General features: G+C 40.3%; 1 protein-coding gene across 1 annotated transcript; it reads left to right on the top strand.

The window, feature by feature from the left end:
* Nucleotides 1–11,135: 11,135 nt before the first annotated feature.
* Nucleotides 11,136–12,401, top strand: LOC132236441 (trace amine-associated receptor 3). Its single transcript, XM_059699599.1, has one exon. It carries the CDS (start codon nucleotides 11,210–11,212, stop codon nucleotides 12,239–12,241), a length of 1,032 nt encoding a protein of 343 aa, XP_059555582.1. The 5' UTR covers nucleotides 11,136–11,209; the 3' UTR covers nucleotides 12,242–12,401.
* The last annotated feature ends 6,666 nt before the right edge of the window (nucleotides 12,402–19,067 follow it).

Raw genomic sequence — 19,067 nt, 5'->3', positions numbered from 1 at the left:
ATTAGCATATTACCCTTTTATTAGTATAGACTAGAGGTCCGATGCACGAAATTCGTGCAAGAGTAGGCCTTCCATCCTCCAGCTGCCAGCACCGGCTTCCCTTCAGCACCTGGGACCCGGGCTTCCCGTGCAGCCCCGGCTTCATCTGGAAGGTCATCTGGAAGGACGTCCAGTCTAATTAGCATATTACACTTTTATTATTATAGATGCAGTTTCAGGCTGAAACCGGCTCTCTGACATCCTCCAAGGGGACCCATATTGTGAGAGGGTGTAGGCCAAACCGAGGGACCCCACCGGTGCATGATCAGGGCTGGGGAGGGATGCAGGAGGTTGGCCAGCCAGGGAGGGCTCCAGGGCAAGTCTGGCCCATCTTGCACAGTCCCAATTGGCCAGACCCCAGAAGCAAGCTAACCTACTGGTCAGAGCATTTGCTCCCTGGTGGTCAGTGCACATCATAGTGACTGGTCAACTGGTCAACTGTCTGCCTCTTGGTGGTCAGTGCACATCATAGTGAGCGGTTGAGCAGCCTTAGCATATCATTAGCATATTTGCTTTAATTGGTTGAATGGACAACCGGACACTTAGCATATTAGGCTTTTATTATATAGGATATGTTTTGTGTATGTGTTTTTGCATATCTAAGTAAACTGTTTCACCAAAATACTTTTTGTTTAATTTCATTTGCAACACTTCAATGAACAAATTAATTTTTCCTCTTTGTGGAAAACTTTACATAATTGCCCCCAAATTTGCTTTGACCTTAGTCCATTGCACAGATCACAATTAAACAGTGATCACTCAACTGTCAGTTTAAGTGCTAGTCTTGCCTAGCTGCCCCCACATGGGCGTGCACATGTTGTCTACTGCCTTCCATCAGTCCCTTCCCTACAGCTTGTAGGGTAGAGGTGGAATAGTAGAGCTTTTTTGAAGTGGTGAAAGAGACTGCAAGTGCAAAATAAATGGAAAAAAGAGAATTTTCAAGAACAGAGAAATTAAAGCCAGATAATTTTATGAGACTTAATATGGTTTATTGGATACTATTGAGTACTTTTTTTAGTAATTTTCTTAATGAAATGGTTATGTTTTGGAATTTAAACATGCACATACACATAAAGACTTTTTGTTTTTATTTTAAGAGACCAATTACTAAGAAGTGAGTAAAATCGCTTTGTTGGAGTGGTGCCGGGAGCCGGTCCATGCTTGCTGTTTCAAGGGACCTGGCATATATGGCATACTGTTCTTAATATGTTTGCTCACCTTCTTGGCACTATGTGTTTTAACCAAGGTCTCTGTGAAAGGTTGTTTCCCCAGGTAGGGATTTTCCCCTGAAGTTAGGGAGGGAATAAAACCCCTTAACTAAGTGCCAGGCGGGTAATTAATCACTTTAACTACAAACAATCATGCTTAAGCTGCATAATCTTTACTCCCTGGAATGGAGATAAGAAACGCCCTAACCTTTGTAATAGAGATTGATAGGATTGAATCAACTGGTATAAATACAGATGTAACAAGACAGAGAGAGACAGAACTTAGAAGAGAACCAAGAAGACAGAACCTACACAGAACCTACAGACAGAAGAGCTTCGCTGGAGAGAACAGGGCAAAAGATCCTGGACTGAACCTGACTACAGAAATTGGCAAGAGAACCTGACTAGAACCTGGTGACTGAACCTGGCTAGAGGAACCTGGCTATGATGATCACCCAAAGGCTGCCTCCGTGTCATTCCTTCTTCGCCAACTCCGTCCACACCTTTGGGGACCCCTGGACCTGCTGGGGCTGGACCCCAGCAGAGTGGCTCAATACTTGAGCATCGACCAATGAACTAGGAGGTCATGGTTTGATTCCTGGTCAGGGCACATGCCCAGATTTCAGGTTCAGTCTCTGATAGGGGGCTATGCAGGAAGTAGCTGATCAATGATTCTCTATCATCATTGATGTTTCTATCTCTCTCACCCTCTCCCTTCCTGTCTGAAGTCAATAAAAATATATTTAAAAAAATAAATTAGTAAAATAGATTTTAGCCTTACTGTAAAGTAGAATTATTTTGAATCAATGTTTATTAAATTTACGTATCAATTCATTAATATATGACTTTAGAAAATAAAGCTAAATAGCTTGGTGTAAGGTTGCCTGCTGACATTTATTGGAAAGGAGTTTATGACTGTCCTTTTTATAGAATGATGATGTTTGTGATGGTGGTTATTGTTTGAGCTGGTGCTTACAGATGAAATAAAAAATTGGCAGTCCTATGTAGACCATAACGTTTCTTATTTTTTTTTCTCTCTTCTTTTATTAGAATTCTATTTGTACTTTAAAGCATCATTCAAACAGCCCCTCAGTAAAGTTCTGCTCATTTTCTCTGTACCTTTTCATGGCACTTTTTGGTTTCAGAGTGTAGTGGTCCTGCCTTGTTTGCTAGTGAAAGAGTGATCCCGCCTCCTATAGACTCTCTGCCTTCCATCATTCATCCTGCTTTTGTCTCTCAGAGTCAGTCATGTCTCCACTCCACACCCAGAATTGTACAGGAAGTTAGCGACAATGAAAATGAACCTGGGGAAATCAGCAAGCTGTCCTGCATTATACAGCTAACTATGGAAGCAGGACTAGAGCCCAGCTCTCTTGTCTCAATCAGTGTCATTTACTGAACTAGTATTTTTAAGATTTGTGACCCTTGGGCTTTTTGTTTCATTTTTTTTTAAAAACTAAGGATTTTAGTCAAACTGGTACAAATCACTGAGGCAAAAAGAAATACTCCCCTCCCGTCACAAAATATTCACATTATATTTGGAAATCAAAGTATAAACAGAAATCTCTCATTCCTCATTTGGATGTCAGCCAACATTTAATTCAGCCAATATATTTCTATGTGTTTTTAATATGTAGAAGTTTCAGCACCTTATCATCCTAGAGTGGAACCCAAGAGACTATGAAATCACTATAAATTGTTGTCCTTCATTCGGAAAAAAGAAACTGAAAACTATCTGGGACATTAACAATACAAGGAGTATTTCAATATCCCCCCAGGAAAGAGAGTTAAAAGAGCAATTCCACTGGGGCTCTGCAGTTAGTTCCTCTCTGGAGCTCTGGGTCTGAGTTCCTGACTCCAGGTCTCTTGAGAGCACAGGCAAACTTATATGAACCAGGTGTCTTACTGCTCAACACTGCACTTCTGGAATTTCCTGAACTCGTGCCTGCAAAGCCACCAGAACAGACGCAATGATGCACAACGAGCTTTTCAGGAGAGGGAAGGTACTGGGGTCAATACAAAGAATTGAAAATGCATTATTCTTTTAAAAAAAATATTTATTCTCTTCTTAAAAGAATTTTTATTGTTGACTAGGTGTCATTTAACATGCTGTATGTTTGAAAGAAAATTTATTAGCTACTTTCTAAGTAGCATTTACTCTTTTCCTAATATTTTTATCTTTCCCAACCAGGTGTCTCTAATACCATGACACTAGATACCTATTAACCAGGTTACATGGTGTGTTGGAATTAATTTCTTTCCATTTGCAACTGTTCTATGTAAATGTTTCAAAGGTTAGATCAGGGGTGGGCAAACTTTTTGACTCGAGGGCCACAATGGGTTCTTTAAAAACTGGACCGAAGGGCCGGAACAAAAGCATGGATGGAGTGTTTGTGTGAACTAATATAAATTCAAAGTAAACATCATTACATGAAAGGGTACGGTCTTTTTTTTTTTTTTTAGTTTTATTCATTTCAAATGGGCCGGATCCGGCCCGGGGGCCGTAGTTTGCCCACGGCTGGATGGTTAGTGATATATTATCTCAGTAACAGTAAGTTTCTTGAGAAATTTCTGATTAAGATAAGGCAGTTTTAAAAAGTGCTATGTCAGACAAAAGAAACAAAGGCATTTTAAACTAATGCTAGCTATAAGATGAGGAAATGAAAGATCTCTAAGATCTTGGGCCACCCCAATAGCCTATAATATTATGAGATTAACTCCAACTGGGAGAGTCAAAAAGAATTTCTGGGGGGAAAAAATGACACGTGAACTGAGCCTTAAAGTGGGCACAGGTGAAAGGATTGGCAATAAGGTGGAGGAAAGGGAATTACCGAAGCCCCAGAGTGGACATTTGTAGGGCAATGTAGAGGCCACTGTGGCCAAAAGTGGCTGGAGTGTTGTAGACTGAAGGGAAGAAAGGCTACAATAAGGGTTTCCGTGCAAACAAATGCTGAAAGACACATTTATAATAAACAAGACGGTGTTCTGATGTCCTGTTCACTGTATCCACTAAAAAAAATGTACAGGTTGGGGCAAAGTAGGTTTACAGTTGTATGTACATGAAACAGTTTATTTTTGTGTTGTTACTTATTAATTATAGAGGCCTGGGGCACAAAATTTGTGCATGGGGGCGCGGTTTGTCCCTCAGCCCGGCCTGCACCCTCTCCAATCAGGGGCTGTCTGACTGCCTCTCGCAACCCAGGACTGCTGGCTCCTAACTGCTCTCCTGTCTGCCTGATTGCCCCTAAACACCTCTGCCTGCCTGCCTGATTGCCCCTAACTGCTCCCCTGATGGCCTGATCGCCCCTAACTGCCTCTACCTTGGCCCCGCACCCAGGACCCAGGATTCCCTCCTCCAGCTGGCCGAAGGGCTTCCCTCCCTCTGGCTGGCCTCAGGCACCCGGGACCAGGGCCGGTTTCGCCTGGGCTGGCTGCAGCCACAGGCACCTGGGACCATGGGATAGGTGGCTTCTCTGTCTCCCGGGCCGCAGCTGCAGGTGCTGACGCCCAGGTCCACAGGGCAGGTAGCTTCACCCAGACCTGGCTTTGTCAGGAAGGATGTCAGATGGTAGTCAGGAAGACATCTGGTCTAATTAGCATATGACCCTATTATTTGTATAGATTTATTATTTTTCGTATGAATAACTGTAGGCCTACTTTTGCCCTACCCTGTATATGAAGTCTTGGAAAAAAATTATTTAGATCAATTTTTTTTTTTGCTGGTTTCCTACTACTAACATTCTCTGATATTTAGTCTTAGTAAAGATCTCTTCTGCTAGTTTTCCGGTGATGCTAGTTTACAGGTAATTACATCAATGATGCTTTGCTTCAGTTTTACTTCTACCTCTCTTTCAGGCCCTGCTCTCTGAAATGGAGGTTGCTCTGCCAGCTCTGTGAATGGAGTCACTGTCCCTTTCTCCCGGCTGCTTTTACGAAGGCAACAGTTTCAAGATGGCATCTCTGCCTGCTGCCAACTGCCATGTGGGTTTTTAGGGCTCACTTGTGAACTGTAAGTATTTGGAATAAATGTCATTTACATGCCAGATACTATTTTTACATTTGATGTTATGATGTGTAAACTAATATAGATAGTGACAAAGTAGATTTGTAGAAGAAGTCATTTTCTTCTGTTTATTTTAGGTTTTAGTGCTATACTTGAATGTAAGTCAACTTATTGTCATCCCTCAAATGGCTTTGAGTAGCCTTGGCAATTGTAGTTGTTAAATATTCATTATCATCTATATTAGATATTAGAGAAGAATCAAGAAAAGATACCATATAATGAGTTTTCATAAATTTCAAACCTTTGCTTATCTTTTTTATTATACTACATATACCACTTACAGATTTGTAATAAGATACTAGTCTAAATTTTGAAATTACTTATGAAATTGTAATGCCACCCTGTTGTTTTTAATTTAACAAGTTTAATAAAAAATTAATAAAAATTTTCTCTTTGGGTGGCATTTGCTTTTAGGCTAAGGATGATTTTGGAGCTTTAAAAATAGAATTTGTATTTAAGAATTTACTATAGCCTAAGATCAATTTTTAAATAGATTATATAAAATTTGACATTATCTTGTGACCTGTGGTAAGAGAAATGATGCAATAATCACTGTTAGTGGTAGATCCAGGTCTTTAAATGAGTGCTGGTTTCGTAAGAAACTCTTCCTCCTACACAGCACATCCTGAGCAGGCCTTCAGAAGTGGTCAAAGGGGCTAGTTCTCTTAAGCAATTATGTAATCAGCTAAATTTCTTTAGATTTTAGCCTTAAATTCCAGGAGTATGGGGCAATCAGAATTTAAGGAGAAAAAGAAAGCACATTATTTATGGAAATTATCCACATTTGTGCTTAAATAGAAAAATTTAAAAATTTGTTTCTTATTACACTTCACTTGAATCAGTATACAGTGGGGCCTTGACTTATGAGTGTCCCGACTAACGAGTTTTTTGAGATACCAGCTGTCTCTCGGCCGATTTTTTGCATTGAGTTGATAGAGTAATTTGAGTTAATGAGCTCCTTAACGAGCTCAGTCTCAGAACGAATTAAACTCATAAGTCAAGGCCCCACTGTATTATGCTAATTGCTCATATTTTCCTTTGCTGATCTTTCTTATCTGATGGTTTTTCAAAAAATAAAAATAAGAAAAATTATAATTTGGGTTAATTTACATATCTGTCCATACATACATATAGAGTGAGCAAAGGCAGCTTTACTGTAGAGCTCAGTTCTAGAAGAGAGGAATATGTTTTATAGAAATGGTGACACTTGTGTTAGTTGGTAACTTAAAGATAACATGTGAATGTATTTGCCTCCTTCTGTTAGAACCATGGATTGTAACTTACTATTATCTACTACATCGTATATGCCATTCATATTTCAAAGCTATAAAGATTAGATTCTGAACCTAGAGTTTGCTGTTGGGTCAACTCTTCCTCCTATGGAACTAAATGTGTTCAGCTCTTTGAAATGCCTCTTCAGTGAGCTTTAGCGCCAAATATAATCTTGCATTGAAAATCTGCCTCATAATTTTTGGAGTAGAGATATGCCAACCTTTGTATTAGTCAGTGCTTGAAGTTGAAATGTGAGGGGGGAAAGGAAAAGACCCTAATGAGTAATTATTAATATTTGAACATTTTTGACGTACAAAAATGGCAATTCAACATCCTATATAATAAAAGGGTAATATGCAAATTGACCCTAATGGAGGAACAATCAGGAATGGCTAGTCACTATGATGTGCACTGACCACCAGGAGGCAGCTCCTGTGCTGAGTGTCTGCCCCCTGGTGGTCAGTGTGCTCCCACACAGGACCTCGGGCCTAAGCCACAGTCAGACATCCCCCGAGGGCTCCCAGGCTGCCAGAGGGATGTCTGACTGCCAGCTTAGACCCAATCCCCCAGGGAGTGGGCCTAAGCCGGAAAGTGGACATCCCCCAAGAGGTCCCGTACTGCGGGAGGGCGCAGGCCAGCTAAGGTACCCCCACAAGGGCATGAATTTTTGTGCACCGGGCCTCCAGTACTAGATAACATGGAAGTCTCAACAAAGGGCAAAATCAAAGGAAATGCCAGAATTCTTACAAGAAAAAGCAGGGAGGAAGATAGAAATAGTGTGAACGGCTTTAAATATCTTCATAAACAACTTCCAAACTTATAAGCAAGTTATAAAGCCAAAGTTTCTTTGAAAATCAGTCATTTGGAAATCAAAATATAGTTTTAAAACCTGGTTAATGTGGATTTCATTGAGTGCTTACCAGAGAGATGCCTTTCATATGTTCTTTCTGATCTCTAAATCAAGAAGTAGGCTATATTATCTTTAATTTATAAAGGAAAGAGCTGAGGCTTAGAGACATTTTTTTCAAACTAATATGGTTGCCAAGTGGTGGAACCAATTATGAAACACAGGTCTGCCTGATTTCAAAGCCATACTGTGGAATGTATGTTAGTCACTGGACTGGAAACAACATCACATGATAAATCTTTGTAAACATTCTACTTGAGGTTTTTCCAGTTCTGAAAATATATGAAGTTTCCTTTCTATAAATATAAGTATGCATGGTGGAAGATTTGATCTCAGACTGAAACACCTCATAGGATCCTCCCGATCCCAAAAAACAGATTGAGCAGTTACTCATATGCAGCAGCCACGTAAGGTTGTTTCAATGGCATGGCTGTATCATTAAGATCATATGGGCAATTGAGGTGTGGCAGTTTCCTGGGTTATAATATACTTTAACTGCATATATGTTCATGGACCCAAATACTGTATAAATTTAATTGGAAGTCTGTGATCTTCACCACAGTATTTTCTTTCATTTTTGAGAGTATCTGAGTTTCAGCTGGAAGAAAACCCCCAACTCCCACATGTGGTAGGTAAGGTGCTAAGCATTGAATCAGGAACTGAAAAAAATCCTATAAATGCATCTTAACACATCCTTAAAACACCAAGGGGGCTCATGAGCCACCACCTCCCAAGTGCAGCTTTTTTTTTCTTTTACCTTTGTAGCTCTTTCTGGTATCGGCATCTTCAGTTCTCTTCTCACTAGCCTAAGGGATCAGCAAAACATGTCCAGAGCAAATGTCTCCGCTCTGCTCCTCTAACTGCTATTCTAGATTATTTTATAGCAGCATCAGGAGCAATTTGATACCAAAAGATAATTTGAACATTGCTTGTTGAACTAGCCCATTCATTTATAGCAAAATTTTAAGCATATTGAACCAATTGTTTTTATTGCAAAAATGCAGGTGTGTTTTTTTAATCCTCACCTGAAGATATTTTTCCATTGATTTTTAGAGAGAATGGATGAGAGAGGAAAAGGCAGAGAGAAATATTGGTGTGAGAGAAACACATTGACTGGTTACCTCCTGAATGTGCCTTGACCAGGGCCTGGGCAGGGGAGAAGCCTGCAACTGAGGTACGTGTCCTTGACCTGAATCTAACCCAGGATCCTTTGATCCACAGGCTGACGCTCTATCCACTGAGAAAAACTGGCTAGGGCCGAAACCGGTTTGGCTCAGTGGATAGAGCGTCGGCCTGCAGACTGAAAGGTCCCAGGTTCGATTCCGGTCAAGGGCATGTACCTGGGTTGCGGGCACATCCCCAGGGGGTGTGCAGGAGGCAGCTGATCGATGTTTCTCTCTCATTGATGTTTCTAACTCTCTATCTCTCTCCCTTCCTCTCTGTAAGAAATCAATAAAATATATTTAAAAAAAAAAAAAAAAAAAAAAAAAAAAAAAAAAAAAGAAAAACTGGCTAGGGCAGTGGTCGGCAAACTGCAGCTTGCGAGCCACATGTGGCTCTTTGGCCCCTTGAGTGTGGCTCTTCCACAAAATACCACTTGCGGGTGCACACGTAAAGTGCGATTGAAACTCGTGGCCCATGCGCAGAAGTCAGTATTTTGTGGAAGAGCCACACTCAAGGGCCAAAGAGCGGCATGTGGCTCGTGAGCCACAGTTTGCCTACCACTGGCTAGGGCAACAACAATGCTGATTTTAATAAAATGATCCCAGCTCCCAGCTGCCAGCTGGGGCCTTCCTTCGTTCCATGCTGCCCCCTGGTGGTCAGTGCATGTCATAGGGATGTGATCAGTCTCCTGGTTGAACTCCCATGGAGAAAATTTGCATATTAGGCTTTTTATATATAGACTAGAGGCCCGCTGCACAAAAATTTGTGCACTCGAGGGGGAAGGAGGGGTCCCTCAGCCCGGCCTGTGCCCTCTCGAAGTCTGGGACCCCTCGGGAGATAAAAACCTGCTGGCTTAGGCCTGCTCCCGGGTGGCAGGGGGCAGGCCCAATCCCTAGGTGCAGCCCCTGGTCGGGCTCAGAGCAGGGCTGATTGGGGAGTTGGGGCGCCGCCCCTGTCATGCACAGAGCAGGGCGGATTGGGAGGCTGTGATGCCACCCTCAGTCACGCTCAGGGTAGGGCCGATTGGGGGGTTGGGGCACCGTCCCCTGTCACACTCAAGGCAGGGTTGATGGGCAGGTTGCGGCGCCACCCCCTGTCACACACAGAGTAGGGCCAATAGGGGAGTTGGGGCACCACCCCCTGTCACACACAGAGCCGCAGGGCGATTAGGGGGTTGGGGAGCTCCCCCCTATCAGGCACAGAGCAGGGCTGATCAGGGGGTTGGGGCGCCTTCCCCTGTCACGAACAGAGCAGGGCTGATAGGGAGGTTGTGGCCCCGCCCCCTGTCACACACAGAGCCACAGGGCGATCAGGGGGTTTGGGCGCCGCCCCCTGTCATGCTGATCCCGGTGCCAGGAGGCCTCGCGGCTCCGCTGATCCTGGTGCTGGGAGGCATATTACCCTTTTACTATATAGGATAGAGGCTTGGTGCATGGGTGGGAGCCGGCTGGTTTGCCCTGAAGGGTGTCCTGGATCAGGGTGGGGGTCCCCACTGGGGTGCCTGGCCAGCCTGGTGAAGGGATGATGGCTGTTTGCAGCTGGTCACACACCCTTCAGGGTGGGGGTCCCCACTGGGGTGCCTGGCCAGTCTGGGTGAGGGGCTGAGGGTTGTTTTCAGGCTGGCAGGTGACTGAAGCTCCCAACTGCTCCTTTTTTTTCTTATATTTTTTATTCTGGGCCAGCTTTAGCTCTCACTCCAGCTCTGAGGCCTCTGCTGCTGAAAGCAGGTATCTGGTTTGTTTGTGTTCTATAATCGAAACACTGTATCAACTCCAGCTCTGAGATCCCAGCTGGCTGAAAGCAGGTTTCTGGGGTTTTGTTTAGCTTCTATATTTGTAACTATGTTTCAGACTGCAAGCTCAGAGGCCGGCAAGGCAGGCGGGGGATGTTGGTTTCCTCCGTCACTGAAGCAAGCAAGCCTCATGTTAGTTTCAAGCTGCCTGGCTGCCGGCCGCCATCTTGGCTGGCAGTTAATTTGCATATTGCCCTGATTAGCCAATGGGAAGGTTAGCGGTCGTACGCTAATTACCATGTTTCTCTTTTATTAGATAGGATAGGCACTATGTTGTATAGCAGCTCTCTAGAACTTACCCATCTAACATAAATGAAATTTTATAACCATTGAACAAAACTGCCTATTTTCCCCACACCCCAACCTCTGGTAACCACAATTCTCTGTTTTTATGAATTTGGTTATATATGATACCTCATATAAGTGAAATAAACTCTTGAAAAACTTCCAATACACTACCAGGAATCAAGCAGTCAATAGATAAACCCATGTTGAATAAATATATGGGAAGAATTAAACAGAATAAAACAGGGAAGATAAACAGAGTTGAGATTTTTCATTTTCTAATGCAGCAAATAACTTAGAAAGCAAACACAATTGCTATAATTTGAAATACTTAAATAAAGTATAATTGAACTGAATGAATAACAAGTGACTTTGAATTTTATTGTACTATTAGGAGTCGAAATTTACTGGACTTATTTTAAGAAGAGAAGAAACACTGATTCGCCTTCCTAGAAAATAATTTGAAAAGATAAAGCACCATGGATCTAACTTTTATTCCTGAAGACTTATCCAGTTGTTCAAAACTTGGAAATAAATCCTGTCCTCCCACCAACCGCCCTTTTCAAGTCCGGATGGTCATGTATTCGATTATGACTGGAGCCATGGTTATCACCATCTTTGGAAACTTGGTCATCATGATTTCCATATCGCATTTCAAACAGCTTCACTCCCCCACGAATTTTCTGATCCTCTCCATGGCAACCACGGACTTCCTGCTGGGTTCCGTCGTTATGCCATACAGCATGGTGCGGTCCGTGGAGAGCTGCTGGTACTTCGGGGAGGGCTTTTGTAAATTCCATGCAAGCTTTGACATGATGCTAAGCCTGACCTCCATTTTCCACCTCTGTTCCATTGCTATCGATCGATTTTATGCTGTGTGTTACCCCTTACACTACACAACCACCATGACCACCTCCATGATAAAGCGACTGCTGGCATTTTGCTGGTCGGCCCCCGCCCTTTTTTCTTTCGGTTTAGTTCTATCCGAGGCCAACGTATCGGGGATGGAGAGCTATGAGATTCTTGTTGCTTGCTTCAATTTCTGTGCACTTACTTTCAACAAATTTTGGGGGACAATATTGTTCACTACATGTTTCTTTACTCCTGGCTCCATCATGGTTGGTATTTATGGCAAAATTTTTATCGTTTCCAAACGACATGCCCGAGTTATCAGTAACATGCCTGAAACCACAAAGGAGGAAGTGAAAAAAAATCTATCTAAGAAAAAGGACAGGAAAGCAGCTAAAACCCTGGGTATAGTGATGGGGGTGTTTCTAGCTTGCTGGTTGCCTTGTTTTCTTGCTGTTTTGATCGACCCATATTTAGACTATTCTACTCCCATAATAGTACTTGATCTCTTAGTGTGGCTTGGGTACTTCAATTCCACTTGCAACCCGCTCATTCACGGTTTCTTTTATCCATGGTTTCGTAGAGCTCTCAAGTACATAGTGTCAGGGAAAATATTTAGCTCCCATTCAGAAACTGCAAATCTTTTTCCTGAAGCACATTGACTTAAAAGCCATTAGAAAAGTGAATAGAATGTTGAAAATGAGGCTGTTATTATTTTTACCTGAGGTACATACCTTACATCCCCAGGTCACTGCAAGTATTATTCTATCAACTTTCAGTGATCTAGATACACGTTCTGTAACCTGCATAAGAGCTATATTCAGTATCTCTGGTCAGCCAATCAATCAATCATTTATTAATTGTTAACACTCACCTCTGACTGGTAAGGAAAATGTACAAAAGAAATATAAAACATAGTTGAGAATAGGTTGGCCTTGAGTATACATATGAAACAATTAAAGACCAATATAAGAATTTTTAAAAAGTGCTAATGGTTTTGGGTCCTCTCTGTTTCCACTCTAGGAATTCAGAAAAGGGAAGATCATTATGACTTGTGAATCCATAGACGTGAAACACAAGACTGGTCTTTACTATCAACTAGAAGTCTACTTATCATTTGGCTTGGGAGAATTGTTCACAATCATTATATAAATCATTTAGTTATATCCTGGCACCCTGAAGCTCACTAGAAGGAGCTGCTCAGAGGAGAAAGTTGATTACAAATCATCATATACAATTTGAGCTTTTATACCTCTGAGTTTTTACTTTGTGGCTTATATTTGAAATGACTTCTGTTTCCTCTGTCTCTAGTTTCTTAACCTGCATGGTATGCCTACACTATGGGCCAGCAATCACAAGCCTCTGCTTGGACTTGTTTTAACCACTTTCTCTGAAAGTTGCCTAGAGTTCTACCAAAGAAATTCCATCCACACCACAATGCCTATGATTTATGCCAGATCACTAACACTAGGCAAAAGTACTTCCAGTAATTTTTCTGTGAAACATTAAGAGACAAACAGAACCTTTCTTTATATGATAGATCAGGATATACATGAGTTACATGTAATAATCATGTCCACATTCCTCATACCTGGAATTAAGTTATGGGAGGGAGAAAAGGAGGAAGAGAGCAAACTGTTCCTGAATCTAAGTTCAGCTTTAGGCCATAGGGAATGAGGGGTGGTGCAGGGAGGCACGGTGGTACCAGATGAGTGGTGTGAAATGCCTTTGGTGTAAAGAATGAATAAGAGGAGAACAAGAGTGAATGTGAGAACAAGTAGGAAACTATATATTGCAAGTCCCAGATGAGAGATGAGGGTAGCTTAGACTGGGGAGATGCTGATGAAGTGGAGGGAGCTGCCAAAGTCATTAAATACCACCAGACAAAACCAGTGGGACGTAGTAATATGTAGGCTTTAGAGGGTGATAAAGAGAGGAATTCCAAGCATGATTTATAGATCCTGACTTGTGCAATTGGAGGTGTGGAAGATAGGAAATCCTGGAGGAAACCAGTTTGGGGGAGAAGGGAAGATCCTGAGTTCTGTCTGGGGCATGTTGGGAACTTGACACACCATAGTAATAATAATACATAAATAATTGGATTTAATGGTCAGAGCTCAGAGAAGTCTGGGGTAGAAATGGGTCTGCAGGTATTGGCATGTAGATGACATCTGAAAGAGAGGACATGTTTGAACCCACTTAGGGAGAGAATGTACGAAAGGAAATGTGGGCCTAAGACTAGCCTTGAGGATTTTCCACTTTTAATGGCCAGGTGGAGAAGATAAAGAAAAAACAAGTTCTGCTTTAGATCAAACTTTGCATAGAAAAACTTAATCTGGCTTTTCCCTATCTCTCTTCTAAGCCTTTCTTTCACATACCCTGACACCCTCTGTCCTAGATCCAACTATGGAAAATTACCCAGCCTCAGCTTGTGACTTGAAGGACAATATGATGCTATAAGGACTACTCCTCTTCAGGACCATGGCAGTTTCATTCCCTGTACTTGTCAGTAGTAAAGCAAATGTGGGCCCTAGCTGGTGTGGCTCAGTGAATAGAACATCGACCTGAGGACTGAAAGGTCCTGGGTTCAATTCCAGACAGGGGCACATGCCCGGGCTGTGGGCTCGATCCCCAGTAGAGGATGTGCAGGAGGCAGCCAATCAATGGTTCTCTCTTATCATTGATGTTTCTCTCTCTCCCTCTCTGAAATCAATAAAATATACTTTTTTTAAAAAAGAAAGAAAAGAGAGTGTGAATAATAAATGCACAGTTTAAGTATTTTAATGTTTACTAATCCAATCTAACTGCTGGCCTTGAGGGGAACACGTTAGGCTGTGCCAGGAAGAGATATGAGGGCATGAGAATCACTGTCAGGCTCTTTCTTCCCCAGAGTCTCAAAAGATCTTGGACATCACCCAATTGGGCCTCTTCCTTCACAGATGACAAAATGCTAAATGAAATAAGCCAGAGAAAGACAAATATGGCCAGCAGCCAGCAGCTGGGGAAGGAAGGCCCTGGCCAGCAGCTGGAAGGCCCCGAATGACCCTGATTGCCAGCCAGGCCTAGGGACCCTACCTGTGCACAAATTTCATGCACCAGGTCTCTAGTACCATATAATCTCACTTATATATGGAATCTAATGAACAAAATAAACTGACAACAAAATAGAAACAGAGGCATAGATACATGGAACAGGCTTAGAGCTATCAGAGGTTGGGGGGAAGGGAGGGACTGGATGAAAGAAGGTGAAGAGATTAGCCAAAGAACATGCATAACCCATAGACACAGACAACAGTGTGGTGATGACCAAATGGGGAGGGTGGGGGCTGGATGGAAGTGGGCAAACGGGGGAAATGAGGACATCGGTAATAGTGTCAATAATAAAAATAAAGTTATATAAACAAAATTGACTTGCCCTACTTTAGCAGTGACTTACATTTCATGGCTACTGATCCTTCTAGTACTTTTAGCTTTCTCTCAGTTTCTGCTTTAAGAAGTGTCATTTATTTCTTTACTTTTGAACAATTTATCTACTATAAAAACTTCATGGGGTGTGTTTTAGAAAAAAAAATGATTTGTTACACTTATTAAAGACCATAGGCAGACTTTATTCAAGGGAGGCTCCTACAATGGAGTTTTTGTAGTAGAAGGAGAGAGAGATTAGACTCAACCAACTCCAAGAAGGTCAAGTGCGGATTTATACCCAAAGGACAGGGTGAGGAATAAAACCCAAATTTATGTTTAAAAACATCAGTCCCTCCTCATGTGCATTCTTAACTAAATGGACTGATCTTTCCAAAAGTCATTAAAAACATCAATGGCCATTGTGGGGAACTTTTGAAATATCCAACCTTACTTTCCTTAAAACCAAATTGGACAATAATAACTTTGACATTTGCAAAACAGAATGGAACATCTATTTCACATTGCATTGTGAGCCTTTCAAACATTATCAGGAACCTGAAGTAGCCTCTTTCTGAAATAAGATTTTAAAATGAACTGAAGCTAACAAACTTTTTTTGCAAGAGAAACTGTCTTCTGAAGCCTCGTGTTCCCTGCCTCAGGCCCCATCTTACCCTTTCCCCTTCACTCCTTTGCTTCAGGATCGGCCTCTGGAGCCAGCATGCTATTTTTCCATTACACATGGTGATGGACGTTTTCATTCAGTTGGTTTGAAACATGGCTCTTACTGCTTTCTGTTTGGACTAAGCCCTTTATTTGGAAAATTGCACACAATGAACTGCAATGTGAATGAATATCCCTAATTGCATGCAGTCAAATGAAAAGATATAGATATAGAGTCAAATTTTCAGTAGGGTTTAAAGAAGTCACTGTTTGAAAACATCTAGTCTTCGCTAATAAGTGAAGTGAGCATTTGTTGGATTTGAATTAAAATTTCTTCCTTGCTTCCTCCCTCCCTCCTTTCCTTCCACTCTCCTTCCTCTCTCCCTCCCTTTCATATTTTCATTCTTTCCCACTTTGGCCTTGTGTGAGGCTAGTCCATGCTACCCTTGGAAGTCATAGGGATGATAGCACATAGCAGATTCATCCTCCCAGAGCCAATTCTCTAGTGACTTGCTGTGATCTCTTTGCTGGCAGCACACTTCAGGTTGTTAAAGGACACACCTGTGTCCTGTTGACACAGGTAATATAGCCGCAAGAGGCATATTCTGTGTATAAATACTGACGGCAGCACAGCCTGCCAGGAGCCTACCTATGAGTTCTGGGGCCCAAGTACATTTTCTAGGGGGAAATCAGCAGGAAAGAGGGCAGCGGAGCACAATGCTCATTTGCATGGTAAGAAACTTTGGCACAACAGATAAGTCACCTCTCAATGGGTTTAGCTCCAAAATACCTAATTAGCCAAACAAATTATGCTAAACCAAAGCAGAATATATTAAGAGAGGGAAAAGATCAAATAGATTTATCTTTTTTTTTTAACATGTTGAAAAGAATCATATTTAAAATATTAATCTATGAATGTAAGTCTGGATCATTCTTTTAAATCACTGAAATTCTAAAGAGACAATGAGAGAAAGACCTACCACAGACCTTTCTTAAATCTAATTTGTAAGTAACCTCCCTTACCTAAACAAACTGTTGTATAAGTGAGATAAGAGCATTTTCAGAGAAAGACTCAGAGGTGGGGTGTTTGAGCTATGCAACCAGTAAGGGAAGAAAAATCATGCCTGATAAAGCGGGTATGCTGTGTCCTCTCTTAATTTTCCACTTTATTTACAGCATATTATTGAGCTTGTTGAATATATTCCTTCTTATTGAAGGGAAATACATAGACCTTAATAAAATGTTAGGTATTTAATACTTAAGGAAAACTTATTACATAGCTCCTTTCTCACATTTTTCCTTGAAATTCTGAGGAGCTTTCAGATTTTCAAAATCTTTATTTCAGTGTCTTTGTGTCTGTTTCCTTACTCTGTAACTTTTCCCTTAAAGACCTAAATTTGAACTGAAAAACAATGCAATCTTTGCTCCTTTCCAGGATTGTTAACAAATGTTTATTTTTACCTCCCAGCAAAGAGAATTAACACTTTTCTATGCTTTCATTAGGCAATTGTTTGCAGTGTTGCTGTTAATTTGGTTCTTTGTTATAATATTACATTCCATGATAAAAGTGAGATGTCAAAGAGGGTTTTACTTCATTTCGTTTTATTAAAAAAACTACTGTATCTTTTGAGGAAGTGAATCTTCAAAGAAAAATAATCTCTATTCTGTTCAGTTTTTAAATAACAAACCAAACTCCAACTGCATTTAATTTCATGACAATCTTTTTTTTTTTTTTTAACAGAACAGTAGACCAGCAGTCATATTTGTATTTTCTTATTTGTTTTTAACAATTTTTGGTCAAAAGCTTAGCTAGGGGCTTAAAATTATTATTACTTTTGACATTATCTTAACAATTCGACCATGTGATAACTTTTTTAATCAATGTGTGTCTTGTTTTTGTCTTAATCTAATATCTAGAGGTTTAAATATTCCCTAATATATAATCATACATCAGAAATATGAGATAATACTATTAATTTTTAGCAGCTGTTTCACATTGTATATTCCAAAAAATAAAATAAAACAACTAAAATTTCCCTTATAAACATAGGAGTTAAATAATGTTGATCTTTTAGGAATTATGTTCTCAAAAATGAAACTTTAAACTCCAAAAATTATACCATGAAATATTAAAGTATACTATTTTGTATTAGAAATGCTATGTCTATGTATATACAGTGACAAATACCTAAGTAATGCTGTGGTAATTGTTAGCTGTCTTTAAATATAATTTTTAAAAAGAACATTAAAAGAACATTTAAAAGAACATTAAATAAAAAATGTAATTCCAACCTAAAGACAATAAGAGGCAGAATAAAGCTAATCAATTAATTAAGTAAAGACAGTGATTAGATTTTTAAGATTCCATTATATTCAGTATCATAGGGCTTAGAAACCAAAGTGATAAGTAATGAAATAATTTGTTCTGTGTATTTCAAAATTGATAGCTACAGTTTATTAAAAAAGTTAATAAGCCTTTGTCCGTCTTACATTTTACTTCTCTATGTTTTGAATTGTCAAGTTCAACTTAGTGGCCTAATGTTTGATTGCTACCATTAAAATATCTTTAAACAAAAATGCTAGTCTGAGAAATTAAATTACTACATTCAGAGCAAATGAAATGTGCTATACTGTCAAGATTTCAACTAATATACATTAGAAAGCGTGCTGAGTTACAGTAGCAAATACTGTAAATATTATTTTCAAAGGTACTTTTATTCTCATTAATATCTTTTCCAAGTAAATCCGGTAGGATGTGCTTATGGATTTGTTTTCCCAATGGACCAGGGAGTTTTAATCTATTCTCAGGCCAAAGTCCACTTCTCTAACCTGGCCCTATATCTCACTAATGCTTGTCACCAGTCATCAGTTACACATCCAGTCCCGGCACTGGAAAAACAAATCAAACCTATGTCACACTCTTGAGTGAGTCAGTCCAATTAATTCCACATTTTAAGAGCAACAGCTTAAATTATATAAAGCAACAGCTTAAACAATGAGCACAGAGTGATGTATTATCAAATTGTATCCCTGGTACATATCTAATTTTATTAACTAATGTCACCCCAATAAATTCAATAAATAAAGATGTTAAAAAATTAAGTAGACTAAGATTTTTTAGAAAACACACACACACACAACAATGAGCAGGCATATATGTCAAATTTGTTTCCAACATGAGAATTTGAAACCTGTGGACAAAATGACCTCAACCTGAATTTGAATTCAGGAAATTGCTGCTAAATGAAAGGAGATAAATGATGAGATTTACAGAATTTATCACTTGAGATAGTTTCCCCTTTATTTTGAGATTATTCATGTATATTCTTGTAGACATTAGCAAATTTTTAGTTTACCTTATATTGTTCTAAATTCTAAATTCTGTCTTGTTTACATTGCATAGAGAAATGTTTCCTTAATTGA

The sequence above is a fragment of the Myotis daubentonii genome, chromosome 6, assembly GCF_963259705.1.
Source record: "Myotis daubentonii chromosome 6, mMyoDau2.1, whole genome shotgun sequence".
Taxonomy (NCBI): domain Eukaryota; kingdom Metazoa; phylum Chordata; class Mammalia; order Chiroptera; family Vespertilionidae; genus Myotis; species Myotis daubentonii.
Note: the sequence above shows the minus strand (reverse complement) of the source record. Positions and strands in the feature narration are given on the sequence as shown.